This window comes from Harmonia axyridis, chromosome 1, assembly GCF_914767665.1.
Source record: "Harmonia axyridis chromosome 1, icHarAxyr1.1, whole genome shotgun sequence".
NCBI lineage: Eukaryota > Metazoa > Arthropoda > Insecta > Coleoptera > Coccinellidae > Harmonia > Harmonia axyridis.
In genome coordinates, this window is record NC_059501.1 from 53,926,666 (window position 1) to 53,945,099 (window position 18,434).

The 18,434-nt window shown below is 32.6% G+C and overlaps 1 protein-coding gene across 1 annotated transcript in view; it reads right to left on the minus strand.

Annotated features, from left to right (window-relative positions):
* Window positions 1-675, minus strand: part of LOC123671743 (cysteine sulfinic acid decarboxylase-like) — a 38,549-nt gene extending 37,874 nt beyond the window's left edge. The window contains exon 1 of the mRNA XM_045605765.1: window positions 373-675. Within this exon, the coding sequence (XP_045461721.1) occupies window positions 373-641 (269 nt within the window). The 5' untranslated portion in view covers window positions 642-675. The remainder of the gene's footprint in view (window positions 1-372) is intronic.
* Between the last annotated feature and the right edge of the window lie 17,759 nt (window positions 676-18,434).

An 18,434-nucleotide genomic window follows, 5' to 3' on the forward strand; every position in this document is an offset into this window, starting at 1 on the left:
CCTTCAATCTAATAGATAAAATAAAAAGCCTTATTAACTTTCTACAGCTGTATGCCGACCGGAAAAGTATTGAATTGTTTATTTTATGTATTATGCTGGATATTATTTTCGCTGATGAATTTTATATTTCAATTGGCGCAATTAATAAAATACGTTCTACGAGAACGATGCAGAACTTTATTGGAAATAGTCTGAAACTGGGTCAATCATTTCTTTATCCGTTTTCCACAAAGCATCATTGAACGGCAAAAAAGAGTATGAAAAGGACGAGAAATATTCAAATAGCATTCGATTGTTCCGATGGTCATCACACATTATAGGGCATAAATCACAGTTCCATTAATAATGATTCTTAAAAACTACCTGTCTTACCCTGAGAATAACTGGTTTATAAAATATGGATGTCCTGTCTTCACGCTGAATTTAATGGTTTGCTTCAGTAGAGACAAAAGATTAACATGACTCTCCCCATTTTGTCTGAGCGAGAAATCAAACTTTTCCTTCAAATTTTCTGGCGTTTGCCACAAAACTACTTTATCGCTTCTTGTAGTAAAAACAACATTCTCGAATAGAATTTTGATAACATTTGCTAAAAACTCTTCGTGTTTTTCACGTTCTGGGATGGGATGATAATCAGCCATACCCACCGAGGATGTCACTACTATAAACCTTAATTTTTATGGCTGAATGGTCGGAAGGAAAATTCAGATTGCGTTTTATATCAGATTTAATAGTCCACTTAGTGCTTCCTTATTCAATTAAGTGAATTGTAGCGAACGCTTTTAATGTTCATTAAGGATTTGCCTTAATACGAACGAATTAACTTTCGAAAATGAGGATCCGGGGGAAGGAATTGAATGTTATGGGGAATGGAGGTATAGAAAAACGGCTATTAGACTTATAAAAATGCAGGGACGTTTCATATATTCCTTGCGGAGCTACTGTAATTGAATTGTATGATTTTCAATATGTGGAGAAGGTTTCGTGTAGTGATGAGCGATATCGTGATGTTAAAATCACGCTGTGAATCGTGACTGTGATTTTTCAATATCAGTGATTTTTAAGCGTGATATGATCACGGTTTTGTTTTCAGGAATTTTTGGTTTGTTTATATTTTTATCAATTATATACGGGGCTCGGTCAGGGACGCCGCTTGGACCGGCATACCGGACATTTTGCCGGGGCGCCAAATTCTAGGGGTGCCAAATCAGTAAATAAGACAAATAAGACATACTTTTTGACACAAAATTTTCTTTTTGGTGAAAATACCACTCTTCATGGTAAAAATGAATCGAATAGGCGCTCTCAACTAGTTATAAAATTACAAAACAATAGCATAATATATGCTATATATAGAGATAGATTCTTCAATTATATTTAAAATAACAAGTTCCAGTCGGCAATACGCTCCCTGCGCTCCCCTATTTACACATGTGTTTTACGATCATAAAGCTTGTCGGCATTGTCTGTTATCTCACCAAACTTCTTCAGATGATTGGTTCATTGGTAGGCTTCTTTAGATTGAGGGATATTCTTTAGGCGGCTTCTTTGATATTTCAAGAATGCAAAATAATTATCCATTCTCCAATCACGATATTGTTTTCCGAGAAGGGGCTTAATATTGCAGTATGGCAGAATCTTTTCAGTTTATTTCCTATTCTAAAGAAACAAATACGCGAAACCATGTTGAGAGTGTATTCAGAGTTGGATTATTTAATATTTTTTGTGTCTTTGGATTTCATGGATTCCAATTGGAGGTAATTTCTCTCATTGACTTCGTAATCATTCTGTAACATTGGCGGATTTAACAGCAAGCTGAAGCCTAGGGCAGTAAATTCTAAGGGGTGGCAGATTGAGCATATGATTTTTTTTATTTTGATTTACATAATTTAAAAAAAATTATTATACTCACATGAAGTACGAATTTCGAAAATTGGAGAAAAATTTAAATATTCAACAAAAATCGAAATACATATAATATGTTGTCCTATACAGACAATTTTTCAAGATCTATGCATGAACAATTTGTAAACACTGTAAAATATACTTATAAATAAGATTTCGTACTATAATATAACTATTGATTATGCGAATTTTAAGTTTCGAGAAGAGGTACTGTAATGATTTTATGATATAATCTAAATTTAAACTGTAATTCTATAACATGTATTGCTTTCAAACTGAGAATATAATAAGAAATTTTGTAAACGTTCACCAATTCAAATAGTCTTCAATTTCAATTAATTTGTTTCATATTGTAAACTATCAAATTGGTCATTTTTACTGAAGAAGGAGAGTTTCTCCGAAAGGTCTAATTAAATATTGTATAGTTTTGAGACAAATACAAATACCTCACCTTACATTAAAGTTTTCTGCTTAATTTTTTTGAAAATTATTCGCTGTGAAAATAACCAAGGATCTGACTCAGTATTGGTACCTTAGTTCTCAATGATAATAACCATCAGATATAACTTTATTTTTTATTGATAGAAAATGTAATAGATATGATTGTGAACTAAGGTATAAAAATTAAGAGGCAAATAGGGAACTGATCAGACGTCTAGTGAATGCGTGATACGTATAAAGTTTTCACATCTTTGGTCATACAAAACCAAACCTACAATATTCTAACAATGTCCAAAAATAGGTTTTTTTGTTGAGTATTGCCTATAAAGAAGGACGCCGAAATTTTATTTTGCCGGGGCGCCAAAATGTCTGGCTGCGGCCCTGGGCTCGGCGAGTGGGATATGATATCACAGTTGTAAACTGTGATATCTGTGTTTATCACAGGCGAGGAACTGCGAATACCTATAATTTGGAGATATTAGTGATTGTTTCACAGTTAACGAAATATCGATCATCACTAATTTCATGTTCTAATAATTATAATAATTTTTATTGATCATTTCAGACAAAGAGGTATAGAATATGTTATAATAAAGCACAAAAAAGAAAATTCAATAAGTTTGAAATTTACAAAATTTGCGATTGACTATATTGACTATTTCCATAAAGTAAGGACTGAATCCCTGAAATACTTAAAATTCTAATTCAATATTCTCTAGATACTCCCTTTGAGAGTAGTGGGTAACATTTATCCAGTAATAAATTCTTTACTATTTTTTTTATAGTAAATTTGTCTACTTCCTAAAGGGACTATGGCATATGATCGAACATAACAATCCCCTGTTAGGTGGAAGATTGTTCGTATAGTTTGATATCTTGTGACCAGTAATAACTAGGATATCATCGCTCCTTGTTGTGTGAGAATGGTAACTTGATAGCTTAGTTAGATTTTTTCATTCATTACCTCAAAAACAAGGTCTATACAGGATATACGTGGATGACGTAATAATACTCTAATAATTTTCTTCTGGAAATTCAGCCCCATTTGAGTATGTTATATGCTATAGGGAAGAGCGGGGTACAATTGACAATAGTGCTCATTTGACTTTTTCAAATTCGCGCTCAAACAACATGTTTCTTCAATATATATTAGGTTTGGCGGCATTCATTCTTCAGTCGAAAGTTGACATTGATGAGAGTTATTTCATAGTTGCTTAGTTCAATTGAAAAATACACACCTGAAATATTTTTGGAGTCTGCATCGGTTACTTGAAGTGAGTTGAAATAACTAGATAATATGGTTTTGCATTATTTTCATTTAAAAAATGAGTTTATTTAGGAATATTTTTCCTTTAATTTGAATAATTCATTCGAATATTTGGCTGAGTTATGTTCCAAAAAGTGGAATATGCCTAACATAACTTCTTTTGAATTATCCTTATGTCTTAGGCTATCATCAGTTTGGAAGAAATTATAAGAAAAAGATCAACAGATTCGATATTGATGAAGCAAATATCAAAGAAGCGATGGATGATATTGCTTGCGGCAAATATATTCGCAGAGAAGCATCTTTCATTTATAATATAAGCCGGACGACTTTAATATATGTGGACTTTAATATATCTAATCAAGAAAAAGAAGGATGATGATTCTGGAGCCGAACACAGAGACACTTATTTATATAAATTCACAAGTCACCCGGTGTTTACCAATCAAGAAAAACTACAACGAATAAATTCGCAGGAAATATTTGCATGATATCTTTCTTGAAAAAGGCGCAATGGTGGGAAAAACGAAGCTATGAAGGAAGCATATAAAAGACACTTAAAAACCATAACAAAACATTATTCACACCTGAAAGTATAAGACCTCTTTCTACTGTAAACGGTAACAATAATAGCGAAAGATTAATTAAAAAAAATAAAGTCTGCCCTAACTTACCATGTGTTCAGTGAAGGTCATAATTTCAACTTTGAGGATGTGGAAATACTAGATGTGGCGAACAATGGTTATAAGAGAAATATAAGTGAGATGATTTCCATCAGGAGAAACAACACCGTAAATTTTAGAGAATATGTAAACAACCTCAGCTATTTTTATGATATCTTGTTGGATGTGACTCGATACACAACAAAGGAATACACGTAGAATATAACTTGACCAAAAGAAAAAGACCTATCTATGATTGTAATATGTAATTGACATTTGAAATTTCATGTTTGTCTATGTTTTTGTATTCGACATTTCTGTTTTGATTCTGGCACAGATTACAGATTATCTGTAATCTGTAGATTCTGGCGACGTTATACCTTATTGTAATTTAATCCTGCAAAATTTTATGAAATATTGCTTAATTGCTGTTTTCTCGAAAACTTGATATTCTTGCGGTTAGTTTCAGGAGCTGTCCTTGTTATTGTTTGTTAAATGTCCTTTTGTTTTTAACCCTGCAGAAGGAGGAAATCGCCTCCGAAACGTTGGCAAAAGTGAACTTGTGAGAAAAATAAAGCATTGTCCACATTCCTGACAAACTTTTATTTTATTAATTGAATATGATCAGTTCATTTATGATAAAACCTCGTGCATAAGTGAAATTGGTTTTTGAGTCGTTTTCTGAATTAATTTTTGATAAATTTCTGAATTGTAAAATTAATCTGAAAACAAAACTGTTAATCAACAGTTGCGTTTTGTATTCTCATAAGTAGTTCACTTGAAAAATCTCTTACAACTTTCATTTTTTTAATTCAACTAATGGATACTTTCGGAGAATTCTAAATATAGTACTCTACATTAAGTTTGAAATGAGGTGAAAGTTCGGATGAGAGAACAGTGTAAGATGACAAAATTTAATTGGGATTACTAACTCAACACGTTTCCAGGCGGAAATGGCAAGATCCAGATCTCATTTCGGGGTTGATTTATGTGGGCCACGAAAAAAACATGTTTAATCGCATTCTGTAGAATAACATACAAGATTTATTGAAAAATCTTGAATTATTTTTAGGGAGCTAATATCAGGGTTTTTCAAATTCGATACTAACTAAGAGCTTCTCGAGAACTAAAAGACAGAGAAAAAATATTTAAGGACTCCTGATTTCTTTTGTCGAGATAATAAGAGATCAGCAGGCAGATGATAGATATCTCAGGCGATTCGTTCTCGAGCTACAGGGCGTTTCTGAAAAATGACTGATTTAAATATTCCGATATATCTTGGTTTCTGTTTGAGCTATTTAAGAAATTATGAAACGTTTTCTTCAGAAATTTTTATGGTATACAGGGTGTTTCCTAAATATGCGGCAAAAATTCAGGGGGTTGTTCCTTGGACTATTTTAAGCATGTTTTGTCCTTGGATGATTTTTGAAAAACCTCTTTGTTTCGAAGATACAGGGCGAACAACATTTTTCATATTTTTAAAATTAATAATAGTTTAAATAAAAATGCGTACCGCACTGTGTTTACTAAGTAGGTACAATTTATTTTTAAATTTGTTTAACAACATTCCAATTACTAAAAACGGCCAGTTTTTTGACTAAAAATCATTAGTTTATACCACTCCAGTAGAAAATGTGGAAGACTTGCGAAATCGGATCATTGCTGGGTGTAACTTAATAAGAAATGATCCTGGTGTTTTTGAAAGGGTTCGGCAGTCAATGAGGAGAAGATTGGATGCTTGTATGCTGGCTAGAGGTGGTCATTTTCAACAGTTTTTGTAGGTTGAGTTGAATTTTCATGTAATTTATCATAATAAAATGTTATTATCTGAAATTTTGTTTCCCCTGTATCTTCGAAACAAATAGGTTTTTCAAAAATCATCAAAGGACAAAATATTCTTAGAATAGTCCAAGGAACAACCCCCTGAATTTTTGCCGCATGTTTAGAAAACACCCTGTATATGACAGTTGTAATAGATCATCGAGAATAATTACCGTTTTAGAGATATAGAGCAAAGTTACTGTTTCTTAAATGAGATATCGTATATTTTTCAACGGAGTTTTTTGTCCGCAGAATTTTCGAAAAGCATCCCATTATCGGTTTTTCAAAAGTGTTATCCATTTCAAAGATAAACAGTGATTTGACTAAATTTTTTTGATGAAGTTTTTTTTAGAGTGATAGAACTTTAAATTTTTTTTATTTGTAAGATAATTTTATGACATTTATGTTTTGAAAATAATTTTCGGCATATGTCCACCACGACTAGCTTTGAGGAACCGCATTCGACCAGACCAATTTTGGACAATTTTTTCGAGTAATTCAGGCCTTATTTCAGCAATAACACGAGTTATGTTGACTTCCAAAGCGTCTATTGTTTCTGGTTTATCGACATAAACCAATGACTTAACATAACCCCAAAGAAAATAATCCAGTGGATTCATGTCGCATGATCTTGGAGGCCAATTAATTGGACCATTTCTCGAAATAATCTTATCGCCAGATCTTTTTTTCAATAAATCAATTGTTACGGTAGCAGCATGAGGTGTAGCACCATCTTGGGAGAACTAAAACACTTCTGGGTCGATACCATTCAAATTTTGAAACAAATAATCATTAATCATCGATCTGTAACGAGCACCGTTCACTGTAACATTAGCTCCAGCATCGTTTTTAAAGAAATATGGACCGATGATGTCTCCAGCGTGTAAACCACACCACACAGTTCATTTTTCAGGATGCAATGGAACCTGCAGAACTTCTTGAGGATTGTTTTCTTTCCATATACGGAAATTTTGCTTGTTTACGTAGCCGTTCAACAAGAAATGAGCTTCATCACTAATCACAATTTTTCGATAAAAAACTGGATCAACTTCAAGCTGTTCTGGGGCCCAATCAGCAAATAAACGACTCTTATTATGGTCAAATGGCTTTAGTTCTTGAACCTGTTGGATCTTGTTAAGGTGCAGACCAGGATCTTTACGCAAAATTTTCCATGTGGTGGAAGCACAGAGTCTAACTTGTTGTGAACGTCGACGAATAGACAAATCTGGATCTTCATTAACACTTTCATTTACAGCAGCGATATTTTCTTCTGTACGTACAGTTCGTTGTCTTGTCGTTGTTGTTGCATCGAGTAGAGAAAATGTTGTCCGAAATCTATCGATAGTTTGACGAATAAGCTGCTCTGAAGGACGATTATGTAAACCAAAATTTCACGAAGTGCTCTATAAGTTTGACGAATAGAACACTGATTTTGAAAATAAATTTCAACAATTTGTGAACGGTGTTGCAGTGTGAGTCTTTCCATGATAATTTGTCAATGCTTACTGAACAGAAATGTCGGAACAACATGGCTTCTACCTTCTGACAAATCACGGTTATCCCTATAGAAAGTACTATCACTCTAAAAAAGCATCCGATATGAAAAAAGCACCCGATATGAAAAAAGCAAAACTATGCTATATTAGATTAGATGTTGAATAAGAATCAGTATGACTTGAAAAATGGCACCTATATAAAGAAAAGAATATTAAATTTCTAATACAAATTTGTCTGCAACTTTAGAATTTCACAATTTATATGACAAAATTATCTCGAATTCCATTTTTATTTCCTGAAAAAGTTTTCGTTAGGATGCAGGTACTAGTTTTGTTTCAGTAGATTTTGATTCGAAAAGGGAAATAAGCAAAGGAAAGAAAGTAACGAATTAAATTTTTTTTTATTGCAATTACCCTAAATTTCAGTAGAAAATGTATTCATAAATTATGTTTCCCTATACAAGCACGTGCCCTCTTTCTTTTATTTCTTCAGTTGTCACTTTCCGCACGAAATTCACCCTCAATCTTCTCACTGCTTCGTCTGTTTTAACGGTGTTAGATTCGGACTTCTCGCTGGCCACGAAAATAATCCAAAATTATAATCAAATTTGGTCAACATAGCAAAAATGGATGAAAAATGAAGTAAGGTAAGAAATCTTTTCAAAATTAAATGACTCAAACATCTCGTAAACTTTGAAATTTTGGTTATCACTAAATATGGCTCAAACGAAACCAAATGAGTCATACTTACACACTCTTCAAGATTCACGTCTATTTTGAGATTTAATTCATCTTGTGTGAGGAAGTATCAAATGAAAATAACATCAATGAACAGATAAGTTATCTGGCTGTCCTTTAAATTTTATCATTCATTTTGATAGAAAAAACAGTTCAACAAACTTGAACTGAAATATTAAAATCAGATGCAGAATCATCACCTCCACTATGGAATCCGGTATGAAAGAGAAAGTAATGATCATCAAAACAACTTGGTAATTTGATGTCAACTTTAATATCAAATAATTCTAGAAAAACGTCGAAAGATTTCGAATGCTGTTCGCTCATGCACCCTTGGGGACCAAATGTTAAACATTATTCTGAAATATGATTCTCGCGAAACTCGGTATGTTAACAATAGAGTGATTAATTTACTCATATAGGTACATGGTATCAGATTAACTTCGCATTATATCATTAATGAAAATTGATGTCGATATCCAACAAAATATCTTGAAATTAATGAAATTTCAATGCTCAATTTTTTGGAAAATTTTGGAACTTAGTTTCTCTGATCTCACACTGTATATCCTCTGTGCGTGCAGGAATCATTTTTTTCCATAGTGGACTTCAATTAGCTGTATGAACAATCGATGCATCTCGATTTGGGTTATATGTTGCAGAAAGTTTCGTCACAATGACCATTTGAAATTTTAGAAAAATTAATTTAAGCACCCTATTTAATCTGAACGGTTGATTTCAGAGCGGTGATGCAATAAAAATCAGCATCACGAGTTCTACAATGGACCAGTTTTCATTTTTTTATTAAGGATTAATTCTAAAAATGAAACAAAAATGTGGAAGAATCATTGAAATATCTCTAGAAATGAAAAAGTTATGAGACTTTGAAGTTGCGCTTGGAAGAATAATTTCATAGTACGTGTAAGTGTCATGACGTCACACACTAGACGACTGGTATTCGCAGAGTGCTTACGAATTCATTGGTGTACAATCACTTGTGCCGTTCGTGTCGTGTTTTGTTCGTTACACGATGGCTGAAATAACTTACTATATACATACATATAAATTACTTTTTTCTCTTTTTACTTTTTACTCCTCACATAAATGTGTTTTGCCATTGATAGACTTCAACAACCAGTACTCAACTACAAACTGTTTATGAAACGTTTTTTAAATAAATCATCGTTAAGTTGAACCATGATGAAGCAAACTCAAAAGTAGATACTTACTTGAAAAGCTTAAATCCTTTTATTTCTGCACTGACATAAGATGGATTTGAAGAAAAAAACTCCATCACTGCGATTATATCTATTTTAGGCAAATAGTCACTTTGTCCTTTCACGAAGCCTTTTTCCATTATGGTGACATAAAAAACTCAAGTTAAAACTACACTGTACAACTACAAACGGCGCGAGAGCCTTGGCGCGGCTAAGTATTTAAACGTAATTTATGGTGTAGCGATCACAGGCAAGAGCCGTGACGTCACAGACCAAAGACGTTTCGCGCTAAAATACGTAAATTTAAATAATCTATTTCTCAGTCATTTATTGATAGATTTTCAAAATTTTTTCACTGATTTATCAGTTTTGCTCTATTTTTTAATTCTATTGTGTCAAATAGACTAAACTAGTCCATTGGACTAGTTTAGCGATGTTGATAATACTAAACTACTAATATAGTTGATAATACTAAACTAGTCCAATGGACTAGTTTAGCGATGTTGATAATACTATATTTGACACAATAAAATTAAAATATAAAGCAAAACTGATAAATCAGTGAAAAAATTTTGAAAAACCATCAATAAATGACTGAGAAATAAATAATAATAATAATAAAAAATCGAGCAAATTCACCGAAAGTCAATTTACCTTTGATGCGATGCGTGGTCCTTATGAACAAATTCCTCTGTCATAGATACCATCATCAACAGCAAAGTGACTAGACTGAAACGCTCTAATTTCCCCAGCTGACGTTCGCTTGGAGACTTTTCGCAGGCGACAGCGTGCTGATTTCCCAATGTCAAATCATGAGCCTGCTATATTAAGTAAGCGTCTATAAACTGGATAATAGACGTTCACGTTATGGCGCTAATCTAGTGACACTTTGAAGGGTTGCAGTGAAGAGTGGAACACATATTTGAATTGCCAAGCACTTCGAATGCTGAATCGAAAATGTGACAGGATGAAAACATCAAACTTTTTGAATTCCGATTTGGAATGCTCATTGCTCAACATCTCGGATTTAGATAACTATTTTTTTTGCTTCTTATGGCTTGATGTGAATACTTGATTAAATTTCAAATGGGACTCGAGAAAATCTTCTGATATCCATGCAACTATTGAACCATTCAATAATGATGAATCTCTTAGGCTGAAGTCTTTTATGGCGGGTTTGTTTAACCGAGTTTTTCTATGCGAAATCTTGTTGGTTTATTACCTGACCTTTCGCCAGCAAGTGCGGTTGGCATCTTCAAGAGTTTTAAGGTCATAGGTTTAATTCTCGAGAATGGATTACTTCGATCGGTGGTGGTGATACTCAGGTCTTTTTTTTTTGATAAGGACTGGAATTTGATTCCCAACGCCTCAACTTTCATTTCTCCCATCTTCTTTTGTCTAAAAGGAAGTCTTTTCTCCCTACTGCATGTCCTTTTTTTCTTTATTTTGGTGCTTTGAAAGGGGTATTTCCTCTTATCTGTTATTCTTATTTCAATCTCTAGTGTCTTTCTTGATTCCTTATTCTCATGCTCTTTCATCGTCTCTATTGTTTTCCTTCTTTGTTTGTTAACTATTTCCTCAATAGTTTCAACTTTCAATTCATGGGGCGCCAACCGCTGTTCAGACAATATTTAGCGTTCTTTGCAACTGATCCTTATTATTGTCTTTCGTATTTTACCAGGTTACTCCTGCATACGTAATGCTTGGTATTAGCACTTTTTTATTATCTTCAGCTTGTTTTCAAAGGAAAGTTTACTTTTAGGGTTGAGCAGCGAGTAAAGTCTCCCATGCAATTGCCTTGGCTTCTTTCTGTTTTATATGTTTGTTAAAGTTCATTCTTTCATCTAGTATTACTCCCAGATACTTTGCTTCCTTTTTCCATTCTATCGTCTGATTTTCTATTTTGACGTTTACTGTTTCCTTTTTCTTTACTGTTGTTCCTCCGAAGTAGATTGCAACTCTTTTCGATGTATTCATGAATCTCCATTTCTTGAAGTATTCCATAAGTTTATTTAGGTTTATCTGTAACTGCCTAGTAATTGTTTTCCGCATTCTACTGTGATAGTATATGGCATCAATTCATTTTTGGTATGTCTGCCTTGTATAAGTTGAACAGCAGAGGTCCTATCGCCGATCCTTGGGGAACTCTTGCTTCAATTTCTCTGATCGTCGACCTGGTACTGTCAATATTCACTCTAAATTTTCTATTTGCCAGTCCACTGATTCTTTTCAAGTGCTCAAAATATTTTTATATCGGCATCTCATAAAAAAAATAAAATTTTATCCAAAGCTATTATTTTGCTTTATTATTTTGAAGTGAAATAATGGGAATGAAGTTAACAGAAACGATTCATCTTTTCTAATTTTACCTCATTGAAAATTTCTAATTGATTACATCTGAATGAAAGAATGTCAATTCAATTCTAATATATAACTGTGAAATTTCACAAGAATGGAAAAAAACCTTACATCTAATCATCATTAACAAAAAAAGTACGAATCGCAATTGCTTATGTCCAAAAGAAATAGAGATGAGCTGTTGAGCATACCGGAAATGGAAGGAATGGGAAATATATTGAACTGAGAACTCAGCCGAATTGAAGCATCCTCAATATCGAATGAGTATGGGGAAGTCTCCATTGGCTCCGTTGAATTGATTCACCACAATGGGGCCAATCTCAGCATTATATCATAATAAAGTGCTGCTTCTGGTTGTTCGCCTGAAGAGACCTCACGTTTTCAATAGACCTGTCAATTTCTCCTCCCTTCAGGTTCTTTTGTTAGGTATTGAATATACTATATGCGTAATAATATCCGAATTATTTTTCATTCATGAAATATAGTGGATATGAGACATATGTATTATCCCTTGACTTGGTGGGAGTAATTTTTGATGTTATTCATAAAAAATGTGTCCAATTGTGAAGTAAAAAGTAAGGAGCTTTAAGGCGCTCGTCATTCATGCACCAGCTTCGACCTTCGAGACGACATATATACCTATATACAGTCATGTGGTCTCCAAGGCTGTAATTGACGCATGAACGAAAGAGCTCCTTAAAACTCATTATTCAACGTGAGCTTCATTTTTTTGATATTCTGTATGAATTACCTGAAATTCTGAACATGCAGTCAACAAGAACATATGCATATATAGCTTAAAATTATTATTCTTACCTATTCACTTGCAAAATCTAAACTTGGTCAGATCGAGGGTCAGATCTGCTGTAACGGGATTATTGGCAATTTTTTTTATATTCTGTTTGAATTTTCTCATGAAGCTATCAACACGAAATTGTGTACGAAGCTTGAAACGTTTATTCCATATTATAGACATGCAAAGTCTCAACCAAATAGGACCTGTAACAAGGATAGGTATATCAGATTTATTTATCAATATTTTTGTTGAATTTTTATAGTTCTGGTAATGTGAATTGTGATCAGCTCGAAATTTCCTTTACAGTGAAATCGTTTTATCATTACCCATAGTATGAACCTTATCGCTTCTGTGGTTTTGAATATATTTGATAAGTTTGAATATTTTATTAATTTTGTGCAATTCTGGTCCCGGTATCAACACTCAACACAAAAGTTTTTTTGAGCTTCAATTGATTCAATATATTTTACACGTAAAATCACAACCTGAGAGGATATGTAATATTCAGAATCCAATGTTTTTTCAATATTCTTCCTGATTTTTTATTTAAAATGAAATTATTATTCAATAACACCCGAAATCTCAACAAAGTCGGTTCATGTGGTCACGGAAATATTGGGATTGTTTTTCGATATCCTGGTTCAATTTTTTTTCATTCTTCAAATGATTTAGAATCTGGTGAGAGAACAGCATTTATTCTGGAACAATTTTTGTTATGATTTTTCGAAATATTTGACAAAAATTCTGGAGTTTCAACTGCAGAATCTTAAATCACAAAAGTATTCATCTCAAACTGGATGACATTGTTATATTGACCCTCTTCTTCTGGCAGCAATTAAGAATGGGTATTGAGTATTGAGAAGTATTATATTGTTTTGAAGAAAATGGTAAATTCTGAATTGATATGAATATCAATTAATATAATAAACAACACAACTTGGTTTTAGAAAATCTAACTCTTAATACAGGGTTCATAATATCTTATATTTGAAAGAATGGAATAATACTTGAACTCTTAATCAATTCGGAAAACTTTGAATAAAGTAGAATGAATTCATGCAATAAATGTAATCTAGCAAAACTGAAAGCTCTTTCATCCAAAATATTTTCAAATACAGTTTCCAAATCGATGAATGCATTTGTTCTGCTTTCTGTAACTATGGTACTATCTGATAAAAATAATAATATTCATTCAATATAAACATAACGATATGAGTTAAGATTATCTGAAAATTTATGGAATTTCTCAACAACTTTTTTCTTGATTTAGTTGACAATAAGAGCAATCCACATTTGATTTCTCATCAACATTTTTCCATTGTATCGATGCCTGCGAAATAAATATTTCAATTCTTCGTCGTGAGTATCCAAATAAAATTTTCGAAATCTTATCTCCTATAAGTATTTATGAGTCCCTCTTTCAATTCGTACATTCGAAATCTCTTCAAGAATTGTATATGTCTCAAATGGCGATAGCTTGCTGTTCATGAAAAACCTAATTTTGAGTTTTTGAAATTATCTGTCACATTTTGTTATCCATCAATAAAGTTGTTGAACTATTTCAGATCTATATCATACATAAGATTCAAATTTTCATTGATATCATGAGCTATAGCTTTAATCATTTTGTAATTTGTTCAGCTTCCCAAAAAAGAAATGATTCTTTTCACCTTGAAAAACTGAAAATGTCAAAATTCAATACAAATGCATGCTAATTATGTAGCTCTTCTATCTCAAGGAATGTCCTGAAAAAAACGAGCAAAAATCGCTTCATTTTGAATTCGTAATAATTTCTTAAATTCTAATAAATATAAAAACTCATCACGTATTCAATCAAAGTATTCAATCGAACTTGAAGCGATAAAAGTAAGAGATTTGGTACCGCCGTTACTGAAAATCGGTGAATTTTTTATGTCTCGCAAATCAGTCGAAACTCTAAAAATAAGGAAAGCAAGTCAGAGGATTTTGAGCGCTCATTGGGTACCACCTAAGAGTATATAGGCAAATGCCTATGTGGTTTCCAAGGGCACAATTAAAGCATTATTTAACGAGCCTTCAGCACCTCATAACCTCCTAATTTCATTTCAGTGCATTACTCATTTTGAGCTCTCGTTCATTTCAATGTCTGTTTTTTTTTTCAATTTTGAGACAGGAATGATCTCAAATTTTTGGGTTGGGTTCAATGGAATCGTTTTTCTTCTTTTGATTATTTGATATTGTAATAAAACCTCGAATTATGTAGATATTTGTGAATGCAGTAGTGGACTTTAAAAAGTCTGTTGTATTCCTTGTATGTAATAAATAAATAAATAAATAAATAAATGATAAGGGTCAATTTTGATTTGGTCTGTCGGTTTGTCCATATCCACGGTAAGTTTCGAAAGAAAGGGTCTACAAACTCCAAATTTTCTTTTTGGTTCTGGACTCCAATGCTGTCGTTAAGTTTTTATATGTTTAAGTAAGCTGACACACCGGAGCAATAAGCAACTAGCAAAAGGCAATAAACAACAGATGATTATATATGATATCAATGAATCTATAAAAATTTATGAAAATATTGAGACCTAACTATGTTTTATGATCAAATTGAAAGGGGCAATATTTTTTTTCAGATTGGTATTGTGGTATTGAAAATAATAAACTTGTTTGTATGACAATTCTTATACAATCAGCGAAATGTTCAATGAACTTGGAACTGCCTCTTTGATCATCCGAACCTCGTCAGATACAACCATTTTCCGATATTAATTCAATCCGAACATTCTGGAAGCGCAATGAAACGACAAGGTTGAATGGATTTGGAATGCTGTGGCTTACTAACCCAATTATTTTCTTTCCGCAAATGCACTAACAATGGCAATCGTGTCATATTTTGGTAGAACGAGAAAGAGAACTAGACAGCTGTGCACTGGGGATTAAATAAGGATTTGCATCAGTGGCTGATCGACAGCTGACAGTATTCGTGAATTTTGTTTCTGTCAGTATAAATATCAGAAAAATCACGTTTTCAAAATGGAACCAAATAATTCCAAGAGTTATATCATGTATGTACCTTTATCTACTCCCATTGAATTACACATTCATTATTCAACTGCTTTTGAGCAATTAATACTAATAACAAACAGTGAGAGCTACAATAACTCACTACTATAACTTCACAGATTACAGATAATATAATATGGTATCTGTAATCTGTGTATAACTTACTTAAATAAATCTGAAAAGATGAATCTGTGCTTCTACAGTCCATTCAGGAATTATTGACATCCCGGGTGGCTTTGGAAAATCGAAATTAAGTTGGTACTGGCTCATTCAGTAACATTTTGAATTGCAGATTTCGGGTTGGCATTGGAAATGTCATTGACAGGAGGTTAGATTTCAGTTTGTTTGTGTTATTGGTTTTGATCGAAGAAATTTTGAAACTTAAAAGTTGTATCAATTTCAAACACACATTGATTAGTTTATTTGAGTATTTCTCACAGTACTGTTTGAAAAAAGAAGAAGGCAAGTCATTACAACCTGGATTATCAGTGGAAGAAAACCTGTGCAATACGATTTCACCTTCAAAGAATCATTGAATGATTTGATTGTTACCAGAAGCCGAGCCGAAAGCAACCAATATATCAGCCTGGATGAAATTTGACCAAAAGGCATCTGGATTTTAATCAATCAAAGACAACATTACATAAACTTAATTGGTTACAAGTTCAAACAGTTAATAAAAGAAAAATTCTTATTGATAAACAGAAAAATATAATAAGTTGAGTACGATTTTATGGTGAATACAGAGAATATTTGCAACAAAATGTGAAATTTATTTATCTGGAGGAAACTTGGTTATTTGAAAATGCCAGCATTATTCAACAGTGGACTCTAGAAAGAAAACAAAATGTTTTTCAAGTATATTCAAGTGTAAAAGTAGAAGGAGCACTATTTTGAATGCTGGATATTTAGATTTTTACCTGGATGTTTTGTTTTGACAGAGGTGATCATGAGGATTATATAAATCTATGAAGAGAGAATTGTTTTATAATTGGATTGCTAAACAAAGTCTTGGTGGTAATCTATAGATTATTTATATTCTATATTGAAATTAAGTATTGTTATATATGTTTTTTGTTCTTCAATGAGTAATCCAAAAATCTAATAAATTCCAATTGCTTTATAGAATTTTTACTGAGTATTTAATCGAAAAATATATTCAGAAGAGTAACTTCAAGAATTTCTTCACCTCTTATCCACTTGAAGATAATAATAGTATGCAAAAAAAAATTTAAAATTCACAAATTAAGAATAATTTCATGCGAAAATGCTTTGAGTGAGTGAGTTAAAGCTGTTATGGGCAAAATAATGTATGTAATAAAACAGAAACTAGTAAACAAGCATTTCAATAAAAAACAGAAAACTCGAGTACAAATAGTACCTATATTTCTCATACAAGTTTAATCAATTATTCATGTCGTGAACAGTTTCAATAAATAGTGACTTTAGAAAGTAATTTACACATCGGCTGATAAATTGGTTCCAATTTTGAAAGTTACAGTGAAACTGCGATTTCAAGATTTTTCATATACTAAATGGATTCTTTGAATTTTATTTCTGTCTTATTATGATATGGCTCTTCCATTCACTAAGCTACACTATTTAAATTTATCAACCAGTTTTTTCTGTTTTCTTCACCAGTTTAGGCACCACATTTAAAACGATCCATAAGAGTTATTTGATAAGAATTTTGCAAGCTGGTTGGTATCCTGTGTCCATCAGTAATGCAACAATTTTTGAAGAGCCTTTCGTGAAAAGGAATATGCATATTTTAATGATCTTCAATGGGATCTTTCATGGGCGACTCTTAAATGAATAGATATCTCCTCATTGGATTTCCTTGAAATGAGATAGCATTTCACTATATTTTCACGTTATATAATCTGAATTTCAATTTATGGAATTATGACTTTATGCGTCCCTTCGTAATAATCGTAATTTCCAAAATTCAGGATCTTTCGGATACAAAAATGATGAAAATAATTTAAACTGGTTATTTCTATGATGAACCATAGCAAGTTTTAGTGATATTTTTGTAACCAGAAATAAAGCCGCGACTAGACGTTCATGGCCTACTTCGATGTCAATAATTCCTGAATGGACTGTGTTTAGAATTAATATAATCAGTTTGCACCCTTATCATGCTCCGCCTATGGGTTTCATAGACTTTTCTAGAAACTTTGGGCCATATGCAACCACTTGAAACCACTTGACACCCTGCGAGTATATGCGGGAACGCAAGTGATTCAGTCTAATACAGTCCACTAGCATAAGCATATATGTAACCATCAGAAGTGAATATATTATTCGTTAACAAATAGCGTTTTTTATCGTAACATAAAGTTGAGAAAATACCCCACATATTTGATCCTTCGAGCCCCATATTTGGTCCGGATTCAAGCAGCAAACGAAAGTGAAGTGAAACATCGCAAATATCATTTTCAACAATTATTAACACGAGCGAAGGAAGCGGAACATCGTACATCGTCGACTTTGGAAAGGAGAAGCCACTTCAGCGAGTCAAGTCAGGTCTCTTTTGATACAAGCACGAAAGCGGTACAAAAGATCAGCAAGGTGAGCACCAAATCCTTATCAATCCTACTTCCTTATATTCACATACATTTGTACAACATTCAACTTCATTTACATATTTTTGCATTTTAAAATTCTCAAATTCTATCACATTTCACG